The sequence below is a fragment of the Aspergillus ochraceoroseus genome, assembly GCF_002846915.1.
Source record: "Aspergillus ochraceoroseus IBT 24754 chromosome Unknown P175scaffold_5, whole genome shotgun sequence".
NCBI classification, from domain to species: Eukaryota; Fungi; Ascomycota; class Eurotiomycetes; order Eurotiales; family Aspergillaceae; genus Aspergillus; species Aspergillus ochraceoroseus.
The window spans coordinates 1,104,113-1,118,672 of NW_024468480.1; the positions used below are offsets into that span (position 1 = coordinate 1,104,113).

The 14,560-nt window shown below is 48.7% G+C and overlaps 3 protein-coding genes across 3 annotated transcripts; all 3 read right to left on the bottom strand.

Moving 5' to 3' along the window:
- Nucleotides 1-20: 20 nt before the first annotated feature.
- P175DRAFT_0493834 (glycoside hydrolase family 43 protein) lies at nt 21-1,083 on the bottom strand (the record flags this gene model as incomplete). The annotated part of the gene is made up of 2 exons (XM_040895990.1): nt 21-689; nt 772-1,083. The coding sequence occupies 2 exons, from the start codon at nt 1,081-1,083 to the stop codon at nt 21-23; spliced, it is 981 nt and encodes a 326-aa protein (XP_040751431.1).
- A 1,318-nt stretch (nt 1,084-2,401) lies between these two features.
- Nucleotides 2,402-4,112, bottom strand: P175DRAFT_0263872 (DUF821 domain protein). The gene is made up of 3 exons (XM_040892732.1): nt 3,953-4,112; nt 3,492-3,899; nt 2,402-3,370 (listed from the first exon to the last, which is right to left on the bottom strand). Exons 2-3 carry the CDS (start codon nt 3,891-3,893, stop codon nt 2,432-2,434), a joined length of 1,341 nt encoding a protein of 446 aa, XP_040751432.1. The 5' UTR covers nt 3,894-3,899; nt 3,953-4,112; the 3' UTR covers nt 2,402-2,431.
- Nucleotides 4,113-4,730: 618 nt separating this feature from the next.
- On the bottom strand, nt 4,731-9,717 carry P175DRAFT_0438927 (kinesin-3 motor protein uncA; the record flags this gene model as incomplete). Its single annotated transcript, XM_040893932.1, has 2 exons — nt 4,731-9,583; nt 9,660-9,717. The coding sequence occupies 2 exons, from the start codon at nt 9,715-9,717 to the stop codon at nt 4,731-4,733; spliced, it is 4,911 nt and encodes a 1,636-aa protein (XP_040751433.1).
- Between the last annotated feature and the right edge of the window lie 4,843 nt (nt 9,718-14,560).

Genomic DNA, 14,560 nt, shown 5'->3' on the forward strand with positions numbered 1-14,560 from the left:
AAGAAACGAAGCCCAAACCCTTACACCAAAACCACCCGATCCCCCTCAATACTGAGATTCGCAGCATAAGTGCACCGCGTATCAGTACCACAGAACCCATGGAAAAGAATCCTATCTCCACAGCCACACACCGTGCCCCCACCAGGCGAGGTCAAGCCAAAGTTCCCAGACTGCAGCAGCTTCGCGCCGGTCTTCACATAGGGACCCGTGATGGACTTGGACGTCGCATACCGCACATCATACCGCGGGTCGGTGAAGCAGTGGGTCGAGTAAAACAGGAAATAAGTGTCCCCGTGCAAGATCAGATTGGGGGCCTCCACGAGCGGTCCGTCGGCGTCGTCGCGGTCGAGGATCTGCACGGCCTCCCCGACAGGAGTGAACCCGTCGGGAGCGACCGGTTGAAGCAGGATCGGGGTGGGCTTGAGCGGTGCAATGCCGTTGTTGCAGTCGCCGCCGTTTCCGATGCTGTTGCCGTCGACTTTGAATACCACGTACCGCGTGCCGTCTTTGTCCAGGAAGCCCGACGGGTCGATGGATCCGCCTTGGTCTAGTCGGCACGATAGCGGCTCGGGGTTGGGGATGTATGGGCCCCTGGGGTCTGTGTCTTTGGAGACTGCGACGCCGACGCAGTGGTGTCTTACCATTTCTTTGGCTTCGCCGGAGTAATACATGACGTATCTTCCGTCATCCTGGGGTTACTGTTAGTTGGGATGGATGGGATATGTGTATGTATGTATGTGTATATAAAGAAGAAGAAGAAAAAAGGCATACTCGTTGTATAACATCCGGAGCCCAGTGATCTATCTCAGTCTCCCAGGGCGCTAACTGAGGGAGTGCCTCGATATCCAAGAGATCCCACGATACGAAGTCGTGAGACACGGCAACCTGGACACGTTTGCCATTCCCGTTGGTACCAAAGGCATACCAGAGTCCATCTCCACCCCTGACAAAGCTGGGGTCGGGGAAATTGGAGTTGATAGCTAGCCAAGGCGCTCCCCCTTGCGCCTTGACGGGGGAAGCAGAGGATGCTGTAGTTAGGGCTAGGCCCAAGGTAAAGGCAGAAAGCGGGTGAATAGGCCACATGATGGATTGATTATACACACTATGCCGGACTGGGAGGCATGCGATGCGGGCTTGGAGGACGAAGAGAGAAAGCAGACGAATATGCGTCGTCGTGGCTTTATATCCGAAAGCCACAGACATCTTGGTAGCCGCATTGGGGTTCCTGAAAGGTGGCATTGATCTCTTTCTTCTTCAACATGGTTTCATTTGGTGGTGTTGGAAGAGGTGGGCTCTTGAGCGGGGATATCACCCGCTGTACTCCGTACAAGCGCATTGTTAGTTAAGATTTCAGTGGAGCCAACCATTGTCCGGTAGAGCAATCAATAGCAGGAAGGAATATCGGATCTTTTCTTGCAGTGACAGTGATGGAGCCCGGCCGCTTTGAGCGATGAGTTTGTCTATGCAAGGGCGTGGAGCTTCGTCTGCACTGGGTCCCTGATCCAAGCATGAAGAAATTTGCTTCCCCTGACATATCAAAAATGGCTTGATGTGACAGCCAGTGCATAAGTGCAGATTGGACCCATTGAACATGAAGGAAAAAAGGTCGAAGTTGGGTTGATAGAGAATACTTCCGAAAGCGGTAATATGAGGGTTTCGCGGCAAATCGTTCGATCAAAAACGGAAAAATGACATTGTGTATGATGATAATCTGCAATTCATACTTTTAATACTCTGTATTTTTGCGAAGAATTTTAGAAATCCAATCCTCCAGTAGGACAGTTGGGTTGCTCTCTCTTAAAATCGCGGGAGACGCAAGGGAGATAGATCAACTGATAATCCCTGAGAGGCTGTGGAAGGCGAGTCAGATACTGGTCAGTCTTGGAAGACATTGCCTACAGAGTATTAGAACCAGACTAATGCATGCCCTTTCCATCTGTGTCGGTTGCATCCCATTGGTGATTTCGTTCCTGACTGCTGTTGTTTGCGAGCTGCTCCGGGTTCGGTGCATGCCGGAATGAGGCATGTCAACTTTTCAAGTCTCTGCAACACTCAAATGCCATACCTAGACGTCTTCGGAACCTGAGCTGTCAGCAAGACCTCAAATACCGTGCTGTATGGTTAAGGATATCTGTGGTTCATTTGAGGTTGCCTGTGGTTCATCTACATTGCATTCTTCATGACCTCTTCTATCGTTAGAGATGGGAGCTAAGATCGTGGAACCACCTTATCAACAGACATGTTTCTATTGCACGGGAGATAGAGCAAGGAAAAGAAAAGAAAAATCAGGGGTCGTTCGCTTTCTCCTGTATAAAAGACCCCAAACGACCAATATCAGCAGGCTCCAGGGCCGGGAGACTAGACGAGTTTGATAAGTAACTGCTCGATGGTCTTTGATATAGTTGAAAGTAGATTGATGAATACTTTGTCGTCATGATTTAAGAATCCAGTTCTCAAAATGAACACCTCGAGACTGCTGTTTCCCATCTCGAGTTTCGCTTAAAACAGGCCCAAAGTCGCACGAAGCGGCATACATGCGAATTAAATGTCGCCAGTAACACGACTCTGCCGCCGGCGTCAGATATCGGTCTCGAAAGGTCTTCACAGCATTATCTGCAATCCGTTCCGCTGCCTCCGGATTATCAATGAGGAACTCGATTTTCCGTTCCAGGTCCGAGAAATCGCGTTCCACCTCGACGTAGTTCGCGTCAGGACCGGAAGATATAAAGGCGGCATGGTGTGCCTCTAGCCAGACCAGCTTGTGCGAGATCACCACAGAGCGACAGTTAAGTAGGTACTTCCCACGGCCCGAGAAGCTCCGCCCTTCGGTATGAGCAAGGAACATATATCGACAGTGCTCCTCCATCGGTAAAAGATTCCTCTGCACGTCGTCGTCGTCGTCGTTACCATCCCAGTTGATTTCCCGAATACTCGCCCAGCTTTTCCCCTTTGCAGCGTCGACGAGTTTCCCGCGGATTTGGCTATTCGTCGCAACGTTGCCCCTCCACGCAAGCTGCTTCTTTTTCTCCTGGAACTGCAGCCCGGAAGTCGTCCTCCCATCAGGGGTCACCGTTCCTTCATCGATTGCGGCAATCCGCCGCCGGATATCCTTATACGACCCGATGTTCACCTCCGGCCACGCCCAGTACCCGAAATCAGGCATTAGCCAGATCCCCTCATCCCCTGCTTGTTTGGAATACGACCAAACCGGCCCTTTCCCATTACTGTAGTCGTCCGTCGAAAGGACAAACTCAATGCTAGGGAGATGTTCTCTCCCCGGAAAAGATTCCAGCGCACGATTGAGTGAGTGGAGCGTCGCTTTGCCTCGAGTAAATGTATACGGCATTGCCGCGAAGTCCACCACATACAACTACCAAAATATAACAACAACATAGGATATGTATTGTCAGAGAGAGAACTCGGGAGTTGCACCAGCTATCCCGCATCCCACGGGAAAGAAAGGGGAGAAAAAAAAAGGATGAAATACTCACCTCGCCTCCATCAACAATACCCCGTACCATGCCATCCTCAATAGACACATCATCCAACTCCTGAAACGTGATTAACTTATCCGCTCGAAACGCAGCGGACTTGTCAATCGCAGCAAAAAGCTTGGGAAAAGCGGATAGACACTGCTCCTCCGACAGGCCGTGGTTATTTCCATCGCGCTGGACGACAAACTCCCACGTGGCATTGCTTGACGGACAAGAATGCGATTGCGAACCGGGAAATCCCTGAGAAGAAGAATGCCTACCAGGCGTCTTCAGAACGTATCCAGTGGCATTGTTCGAGTATCCCTTTCCGACGACCAGGAATGCCGTGAGAATCAGGGATAAAATGGCGCCAGCACCGAGGAAGCGAAACCAGGAGGGTTGGATTTGCATAAACGGCATTTTATGCTTTTGGAATATAAGTACTCCGTACATATATATGCATTAATAGGTGGGCTGGCCTTGGAACGGCCGATATCAGCAGGGCGGTTTAGTTAGGATGTGGCGTGGTAGGCTGGATTGCCATGTCGATCTTCTAGTAATACTTTTTGGCGCTCGAAGGACCGATGCGTGTAGTATTACAGGAAGGAGGAAAGAGTTTGGGTGTAATCTTGAATGATCTTGTGGGCATAGTGATGAGATGTCGGTCCTTTTGGTGTGTACCATGGTGATGGAGTTGAGTTTCCATAGCAACTAACTACCCTGATGGTACTAAAAATATCCGCATGTCGAATTTAGACTGAATAGTTACGGAGTATATTGAAAGGATCGCTTAGTGAAATAGCTAGTATTCTCAGCTATACTAATGATCTATCGAGCGCAGAGAACTCGCCACTATAGAAGGGAAATTATCTGACAAGGACCACTGCCGCCTGCGGACACTGGCCCCTTGCCGACCAGTTGGGTCTATGTGTGTCTTGGGAGGATTTTCGATATGTACATGGGAGGCGCAAGTCTTAGAAAGGGCAGGTGTATTTGGGGGTATCTCAAAGCCAATCAACAAATGGGGTAGAAAAAGAGACATCGTGGTTTAACGAAGAATGACCGGGAATTGAACAGCGAGGCGCGGGAGAATCAAAACATCAAGGGCAATGGAAGGAATACAATGTCAAAAATATTATATATATATGTGCCCAAAAAGAGGGAACATCTTGTGCAAACCCATCGAGTGTATATCGGGTGTGTAAAATACCGGCAAGTTCATATAATTCTTCATCATCGATTAGTTGTGAAACAGTATTAAGAGCTGTTGGCTGCTGGTCGGGCGCCGTTGCTGCTAAAGTAACTTTCGTCAATCTTCAAGATCCATTCAACCTTCTGAGCTTCAGTTCGTGCCGCGAAGAGGAACGTATTCTCTGCCCCGTACACTGCAAATACATTAGGTCGACCCTTTGCAGAACCACCGTCAGACCCGGGCCCTGGACCGCTGAGGAGCCGCGCAAAGTCAGGTGCATGGTCCACTCGAGCATTGCGGAGATTGATAGCATTGATTTCGTCTCCATCAGGCACGGAGTGGATGTGCAGATACGGTCGACGGAGTTCCACAAACCGACGAACCCAGTGGCTATTGGTATCATCAGGTGTTAATAAGTATCCGGACTTCAGCGACGAGGGATTCTTCGGAAGGGTCTGAACAGTCGCGATAAATCGCGGTTTTAAGGATTCCCGGTTAAAGTTACCGTCAGCATTGTCACTTGATGGCGACTTCCCATGAGAAGCGAAAGCTGCACCACGCGCTGGAGGCTCGGTATTGCTTCGAACCAGAATAGCGTCAATGGGATCCATCCTCGTCACCCAGAGAGCAACATATTTTTGCAAGAGCTTGGTTTTCCTATCAGCGACTTCTTGACTGCGAAGTGGTGTCGATCTTCCGCTCCGCGGAGGCGAGGCTATGAGACTAGTAGCACTGAGCGCGCCTTTTGCAGCGTGAAGCTCAGCGACACGCCGGCGTCGTTTGCGGGAGGTGATATAATCGCGCACAAGTGACACCTTCCTGGGGGACCATGTCGTGAGCAGCTCTTCTCCTTTCACATAGTCGTTCTGGGTATTCATCCGCCACAGATCTGCCGCGCGTTTTGCAGACACTGGGCGAACTGCAACAGAAAACATACGGACTGTAGAATGCACAATGCGGGTTGAATTGAAGAACTGTTTGAACATCGACTGTGGGCGCACGTATGTCCGTCCCTGAACCTGAAGCGTAAGGTCCACGTCAAACGAAACCGGATCTTGTAGACGGGAAGAAACGAGATCCCACCGAACGGTTACCTGCACGCGATACTTGTCGGCAGTTACTCGGTCTAAAAGAAGAGACCCGTGTAAACTCGAGTCCCATTGGCCAATTATGGTAACGTTGGACGTCCCATCAGCGTTGTCCTTCACCATTGGCTCTTGAACGAACTTCAAAGGAACGTCAGGGGTACGAAGATCTTGGTCAGGGATCTTACCCCACGGGTCAAGCAACCGGACAGAACCAACACGGATGTTGGTAAGATCATCCCACGGAAGAGTCTCCGTTAAACTATATGTGAGGTTAACCGAGATGCGACGCTGGAGTCCTTGGTGGAGCTGATAAGTGCCAGAATCAAGGGCGTTACTCTGGACAACTTCGACCGGAAGATATTCTCCAGACTCCGCCAGCTCAAGCACCTGAGCCCTTGCAAAAACGTCGTGTCGCTCCTCGGAATAGTATTCGGACTCGGCAATTCGCGGCTGCGTTCGTTCCTGGGGGGGTCCTAATTCTGCTGAGTCGCGCATATCATCCCAACTGAGAAGCTTATCAAGATGCATTTGAGTAACGCGAGCATAAACGCAGATTTTCAAAGCCGCTGTCCGCGGGCTGGAGAGAGGCAAGCTCATACTATGGACGCTCTCAAATCGCACCGGCGTTTCATCAAACCCGCTTATCATTTGTGTGGTAGTGGCCCCGCCCTCGTCCGAGATGCCCGGTACAAAGAGTTGGGCATGCACATCGGTGCCTTCCCACTCGGCAAAGCCCGCCATATCGCGCATTACAACGTTAAATTTGAGGGTAGACGACGGCGCTTGAGCCGACGAGGGCTCCAAAGACAACCGAATAATACCAACCACGCTTTGTGTGTACGGTGAAAGAACCTCAACAGAGAAATCCTGGACTCGAGTCTCGAAAACCGCGGTAAGGGGGATATCGGCATCACCCACAAGGGAATACTGAGGCGAACACGGTTCAGAGAAAGGATTCTCAAGTTTGAAGTGTTGAATATAGTCCGGGCGGTCAATGTACTGATGCAGTTGGCGCATAGCTTGGAGGCGACGCTGGAGTTTCTCAATGGACCAGAGATGAATAACACACTGCTTAAAATCAATGACGCGGACCGCAACACATGGTTTCTTCGCATCGTCTAAGATCACATCTTCATCACCTGAGATGCCGTTAAGCACAAGATCATACGATGAAGCCATATTGTGTCCGTGGTCGATGATTGTAAACTGGAAAACTACGTGCTTGTCCATTATATGGCTCATGACTTGGGCTTCTTTGAGTAATGAAGCATGCTGTAGCACTTTCTCTGCCATGCGCACATAATTTTGCTGGGACCAGTGGCCGAAAACTGAACGCGCGATCTCCAGTTCCTTGGAGTCCAACTTGGGAAAGCCATTCTCGTATATCATGGGAACTGGCTGCCCTATGTCTTTCATATGGGACTCAAATACTTCTTTCTGCTTCCTCAATTGTTCTTCGTATTCTTCTTTCGCAGCCCGAAGAACTTCCTCCATACGAGTCTTTTCAGAACTTGGATCCTCAGATCCTTGAGGAGAAGCTTCAGCATTCCTTAATTTATCCTGGTATTGCTCCTTTTGTCTGTCCAGTTGTTTTTGCATATCCTGACGTACCGACTGAAGGGTTGAATAGCCACCATTTTGACCATCATCCTCGGCATTTTGACGAGGGGTTCCAGGCATTGTGATAGCCGTGTCCAGAGAGAAATTGTCGATTGTGCCATTAGACATGTATTTATCCCGAACGGGAAATGAACTCAACGAGTCTGAATCTTCCTCATTCTCCACCAAGCCACGGCGCGTTGCCCTGACTTTTTGCACATCCTCAAATAAAGCATCCAGCTCATCATCAGGCATGTGAGAGATATGATCGGGTCCTAGAACGGCACTAACAGCTTCGCGACGCGCATAAAACCAATCTGATTCTCTTCCGCGTTGAGAAGGCATCGGCGAATCAGCCCTGTTCGAATCCCACTCGAGATCCGAACCAGCCTTGCTCAAGTTTCGATCATGAGTTTTGTTCAGGGCAGGCGAACCAAGCTGGCTTGTTGTAACAGAATGACGCAATAAGCTTTGCTCTACTCGTTCGGCACGAGCCTCCTGTGGATGGTTGAATCGGAATATATGAAAATCGCCTAAAATGATGCGGAACCCACTTTTTAGGCGCGTGGGCTTGTCGATGCGTAGTCCATTCACCATAACGGCGGCACCTTCGCTGGGAACGATGGTAACCACATTGTCCACATTTTCGAATGTACAATGGCTGGGAAGAATCTTGGAGCCATTCAACCTGATCTCGACGTGGCTTCCTTGATCCATATTTCCAACCATAGTATTTCCCGGCTTGATATTGTACACAAGGCACTCGGTAAGGAGAGGGTCATCGCTCAGGTTGACAAGATGGGGCATCTTTTTGGGAGTACTGAGACCGATAAAGCCTTTTTCGATGCTGATACCTAGTTCTTCCAAGGCGGTTTCGCGCTCTTTGTGAATTTGTTCTGTCTTTGCCATTTTCTCCTCCCACGTTTCATTCAAATCTTTATAAAGCTTTTCGCTCTGATTGAGCTGCTCCATGATCTCCGCTTTACTCACCTTGGTGACAGAGCCATCGGGTTGTTGGATAGAGACCATTTGCTTTTCTAAGGGAGTGTCCGGAGGGTATTGTTCTTCCACCCCCATACTGGTACCTCCAGCAGCTGCACCTCCAGCGACCACCCCGCCTCCCAGTTTCGACCTGAGTTGTGCCAACTCTTCCTTGAGTTCTCGAATCATCCGTGCGTTAGGGTCTTCATTGACGACTGCATGGTTCTTGATGCGTTTGGCAGAGTCGGCATAACGTAATGTACCTAGCGTTTCATCGAAGTTGATATCTGCAGGGGAAATAGCTGCAATCATTGCCGTCATGGAGTTACCTCCAAGAGAGTCCTTTAACAGCCACGTCAGGACCGAATCACGATACGGAACCATTGAAGCATTCTTTTTCTTCCCAGAAGCCAAATCTGCTAGAGCTGCAATCACACGGCCGAGAGTCGAAAGTGATCGATTGATTTCAGCTCCTTCCTTCAGCCTTGCGCCGGTTGCACCAGTCGACGTTGCTCTCTCGGAACCTGCCAAATCGACTAAACTGATTCTCGACACCTTCTCTGTATCCATTGACGTTTCAGCATCATGTCGTTTCTGTGTCAACGTCAGAGTAAAGACGGCGTGCGATCGACTGGATGTCTCATTCATGTTTGTGGCAGCGACGGTTCGAGCTTTGTTACCCTCGTCCATCAGATTTTCAATCTCGTCGAAAGAGCTCACCACTAGTTTGGCGAGATCCTCAACATAAGGACCTGTCGACGGGTGCTCACGGACTTTGAGGTTACCCTTATTGGAAGGGTTAAGCAGGTCGCGCACCCTCTCATTGTAAATTTCAAGATACGAGACCTCCACGGTGCAACTAAGGTTTTTGTCCTGCTGCATGCTTGAAATGCGCTCGAACATAGACTGACAAATCCTCGGGATCACACCGTACTCCTTGCCATATCCCATCATCGAATACGACTTTCCGGAACCAGTCTGGCCGTAAGCAAAGATACAGTTATTGTACCCCTGAAAGGCATTGTCCAAAAGTGGCACACCCAAATCATCAAAGAGGCTATCTTGACTCGCATAGTTGGGAGCATTCTTGTCGAAAGACCAGTACGACCTGTCGAAGGCAAAAGACTTGGGCCCTTCCACCGCACCTTTCCCTCCGGCTTTTCGCGATTTCTCGTCGGCACCTGGTGGGGGGATAAGGACGGTCTGGTTGCCTTTCATTTGCACGATACATTTTGCCCCTCTATCAATTTCTAACGCAAACAACATCCAGCCGTTAGTCGAATTCCCCAGGTAGGTGGAGGAGTCACATTATCCTTTTGAACTCACCTCTGCCGTTAAACGGTCGCACTCTCACCACCACCTTGATATTTCCTCCACCCGCCATTTTGGCTTATTCCCCATAAACCCGGGGTCCGTTTACAGAGCCCTGCCTGCTTGAAAGTGTTGATACCCAGGGGGGTTAGCACCTCTAGCGAGAAACACAACTTGCGAACGCCGCGAGGAGCGCCGCCTTCGGTGTATCGCAAGCTAAGACCCGTATATTTCGCTGTACCGGTCCTAGGTCATAGAATTTCCGCTACTCGTAGAAGATTTCGCAAAAGTCGACGATTCGTACCGAGTATCAACAAAGACGTCATGAATGTAATGCCGTTTGTTGGGGGAGGTGGGATCCCGGATTTGGCGCGTCCAAGGGATTAAATCGCGCGAAAAAGTCGGACTATGCAGCTTTGAAGATAATCCGGCGCGCGGTAAGGACGGTTCCCAGAGTGTCTGAAGGTGTCTGGTTGATAGGGATGGGGGAGGAGAATTGGTACGGTCGACCCGACTCGAGAACCAGCCGGGCTTCTCCCTCTTTCCCCATGCACCGGAAAAAGCCACATGAGATATCAACGGGCGGGATCCCATTAAGGATTAGATAAGCCATCCGCGGCCCGCCTTCCAATCATCTCACCCTATCATACTCAGGTAGAGGAGCTTATAATACTCCGTAGCAATTCTTGCTTGAGAAAATACTGGGAGATCGACAAGTACGATAAGCATACATAGCTTATAGAGTGCACTTAATTACCAGCCTTTTTGTCTTTTCTACATTTTACTCCCTTCTACAACGCATAGATGTGTTCTTCTCACAATCCCAATTGTTGATTCCCCAGGCACTGACACAACCTCCAGTGTACAGACTGCCCAACCACTATCCATATCGATAAATTGCTCAGAGGAAGTATGGAAGCGCGGAGTAGGACCTTCAGAGTCTTATTGCAGGTTGGCAGCACCTAGAGCTAATCACTAGGGGTAGAAACCTACTATATACCCTAGCGAATTTATCCCTATGGGCGCCTCGCCACCGTTGTGAGTTTAAATGCCAACCAATTCTCATAATCCTCTATATCCACGATCAAAGCCAGATGATGAGCAAAATACTGTCTATCTTTATGATCGCGCTTCATAGGGCCGAGGGTTTTCAGTTTAGAGCCTTTCACCCGTGACCAGTAGGTAGAGGTCAAACTATCCTACCTCTGAAACCCGAGCGTATCAGCAGAGTCCTCCTATATCATTCCACGGAGTCTCTCCTCTTAATAGAGCCGAATCCAGGTTAGCCAATGCTGGTTGAGTCGAGTTGAGTCCGCCGCTTCTCGGATCCAACCCCGCTGCTCGTTTCAATATATTCGATCAGGTGTCTGAGTTATCGACGGGGTAGGCGAGGAATTGATCAGTTTAGAGAACTTCGCTTCGCTCGCGGATCTAGCGCAGGCTTATCTACCGACATGGGGTTAAACTCACAACAAAGGTTAGTGAGGCAAAAAGCACGCCTAGTCCAAGAATCTCATGGTCTAACAACAAGAGACAAACATAGAGCCCATGATCTTAGCTCCTACCCCCAAAGCCTTCCATTTCTTGAATCACTCAACCAACATAGCATCCCGTTATTGAGAAAGCATGTTGCTTACTTGTATATCCCTCCACCGAGTGGCACATTCAGACGTGCGAGGACAGCGGCGGAAAGCTTCAAGGCAAATGCAAGAGAAGAGAGAGAGAGAAAGATACACTCTGAGTCAGCGGCATAGAATCATCTAGACAGTTTGTACAACTGGCATTTGCTACTCTACTAGGTACTAACTAGCAACTGCTGCTAGGTGGTGGTGCTAAACACCCTCTAGCCTGTCAGAGACGAACAAGTAGCAGCCAGTAAAAGAGAGGAGGTATAATTTTCTTTATTATATATTATGCTCCGTATACTACACGGAGGAGGCCGAAGTTCTCGCCAGACACGATTTCCTTCTACCCTTTCTCTATTTCAAGGGTACTGGACAACTCAGAAGGGTATGAGAGAGTGCTGCCAGGTGGTTCAGAATGATGTCGTTTTGGAAAAAGGGGGGGGGGTTTGATGCCCAATCAGCAATGCTAAATGTCGAGGGGAGGGCTCAGCCCCTAATTTTGCGTATACAACAAGCAAGACTGAGTTAATGTTTCCTTGCCTTGATTACAAGAAGGCATATTCAAGTGAATTCAATGATATTAATCCTAAATATCAAGTGTGAAATGTGCCATTGCATAGCCAGCTGGAAGTAGTTTGGTTTTGCCCAAGGAGTTGGGCATTGGTACTATCCCATACCCCCACGTCTTTGGCTGATATCCTCCAACATCATCCACTCGGGAAGAAAGACGGACACTGCGAACATTCTGAGAACACCTATTAGAATCAAACTTCGAAACTGGTCCCTCGTTGCTTTCCAAAAAGAATATGACATGCGTGGCTAAATAACGCGTCCAGCCCTATTTTGGTAAACACACTGAGTATACCCTACTTCGGCCTATACTAAACATCACAGAAAGCCTTAAAACTTAGGCTACCAAATCCTTCAGGTGGTTTTACGAAGAAGTACGGAGTACGGAGTACGGAGTAGCTGGTCTGCAAACGTGTAGTTTCCTTTGGGAAAGCTTTCTTGACGTGCCTGCGTGATTTGCGAACTTACGGATCCCTAATCATCTAGGGTCGTGCTGTAACCCCCTTGCGGATGGCGATCATACTCTGGTTAAGGGGCTATAATTTTAGGATTAATATCAGCTTCCGAGTCCTCTTGAATGCCAAATGGCAACCCTAGAGGTTGAAGGTACCGCCTGCTGGGGGGAAAAAGGTGATGGCGGCAAACAAGACCTCGAAACAGCCTATTAAGACCTATGGATGCCTCCTCTTCCGACCTCAGAAAGCCAATGGGATGTTTATGTTGCAAACTCCACACCCCACGCTGCCCCATCCACGTCCGAAATGCTACATGGTGAGTCCGATTGGATATCCGCTCCAAATGCAGCCATCCTGATGTTGGCGCCGGCTCAGCCTTTCGCGACAGCGATGTTGTGATGATATGATGCTGTTAGGACGCCTCTTCCCACGCAGAGCATGCCGCTTTAGTGCGACTTCCGTATTGGTGCCCCTGACCGATGATCCACTAGGTGTCGAGCAAGAATCGATTGTGACAAGCACGTTGATATGCATAATACTGAGTTCCAACCTGTCATTATGCTTTAGTAGTAGCTTAGGCACGGGCTGGACCTAAGCCACACCAAGTATTACATTAATCACCAGCATCAAATGACAATGCAGAAAACGCTCCCAAGCACGATGGCTATTATGTGGCCCGGGTTTGGAGACACATTTCAGAGCATCCCAAGGTCCGCCTAACCCGTTGTGTGCCTCATCTCATATGTTATTCCATTATTCGAGCGATCGGCCCTCATGTAAGGAGGCTAGCATTTCTAGTTTCGTGCAGTTCAATAATGGAAAGAGGAGGTCGACGATTGCAGTTCGAAGGCCCAGAAATAGGAGTTTTTTTTTCCAACACCTGTGTCAGAGTTCCAGGACGCTCATGCTGGTTGATACCGCAAATCACAAAACAAGGCCATTTGTGGATAGGGATACATGCTAGGAGGTAGTCCTTTAATCTTCTGGTAGATGAGTTTCGTGAAATGTAGGCATCGGAAGCTTCAGAACTGCTAATGAGAATCTAAGATTGTTAATTTTTATGCGCGTTTTCTCTATACTCCCTGCTTGTTGTCGCGTATGTGGGACAACATACCTAGGTAGGAACATGTAGCTGCTCGGCAGTATCTGTATCTGGAAAGCTGCTCTGCTCTACCTCGTGTAGGACATTAAGCTCAAATCAGCGCAGCCAACCAGGTCTTGGATTTAGCTATCGAGTAGCAATAATCGGGCTAGAGTAGACATGGCTAGTTCGGAGAGAATGAGGATTACCTCGCCATAAGTAGATTTGAAGGCTGCTCCCTCTCGTCTCGAGGGTCATAAATCACTAGGCGTTTTAGGTTTGCTTAGAGGATATAAATTGTAATTGATAACCTTGGGTTGCAAAAGCCGATGACGCAAGTCTCTGTCTGTAGTTGAGGTCACATCTTGATATCGACATCCTCTTCAAGGTGTTTTTGGGTTCGTGATGTGATCAATTGACATCACCCGAATCGCACCACGAGGATCAAAATAACCTTTGTGGTAGGTTGTTGTGAAGACAGCAATAAGTGTAAGGATGGTAGATACGTGATTCAAGGTCACTCGAAAATAGTATCCAGAGGACGAGGACCATGGTAGTCCACAAAGCATAGGAGCTTGGAGATTCTCGCGCTTGAATCTAACTTTCTACATGGGCTCCACTTAACCATGAAGATACCGATGTCAAATAAAACGAAGAAGATAAGCCATTTTTGGGAAAATAATAGCTTGGATAATCAATGTTTCACACCTCTCATATTTCACAAGGAAAGGCTCTAATGAGACACCGAATTCCTTTTTTAAAATAGTGATAGGACATAAAACTAATACTAATTATTATAATTCTTTCAATAAATAAATAATACTATGTGGAATGGCATAATACAAAAAATACTAAAGAATAGCTCTTTGAGAAGCGGTGAGGGGGCCAAATATCTGACTGACGTCAAGGTAACTGGACCAAGGACAGGCAGGCGGATTGTTTTATTAAATACCGTAAAATATACATATGTTACAACGCAATTTCAGGGGAGGTTCAACTCTCAACAGCTACTTCGAGGCTTGGCTTTAGACGGCATAACGGCGCACGACTTCAGAGTCTAAAGTAAGATACTGAGCTTAAGGCTAACAACCTTACGGCAAAGAGAGGAGTCAACACACTGGGTAACAAATCATGAATCCAGCGGTCAAGCTTCCACACGTGGAGTGGGACAGATCGGCACAGAGA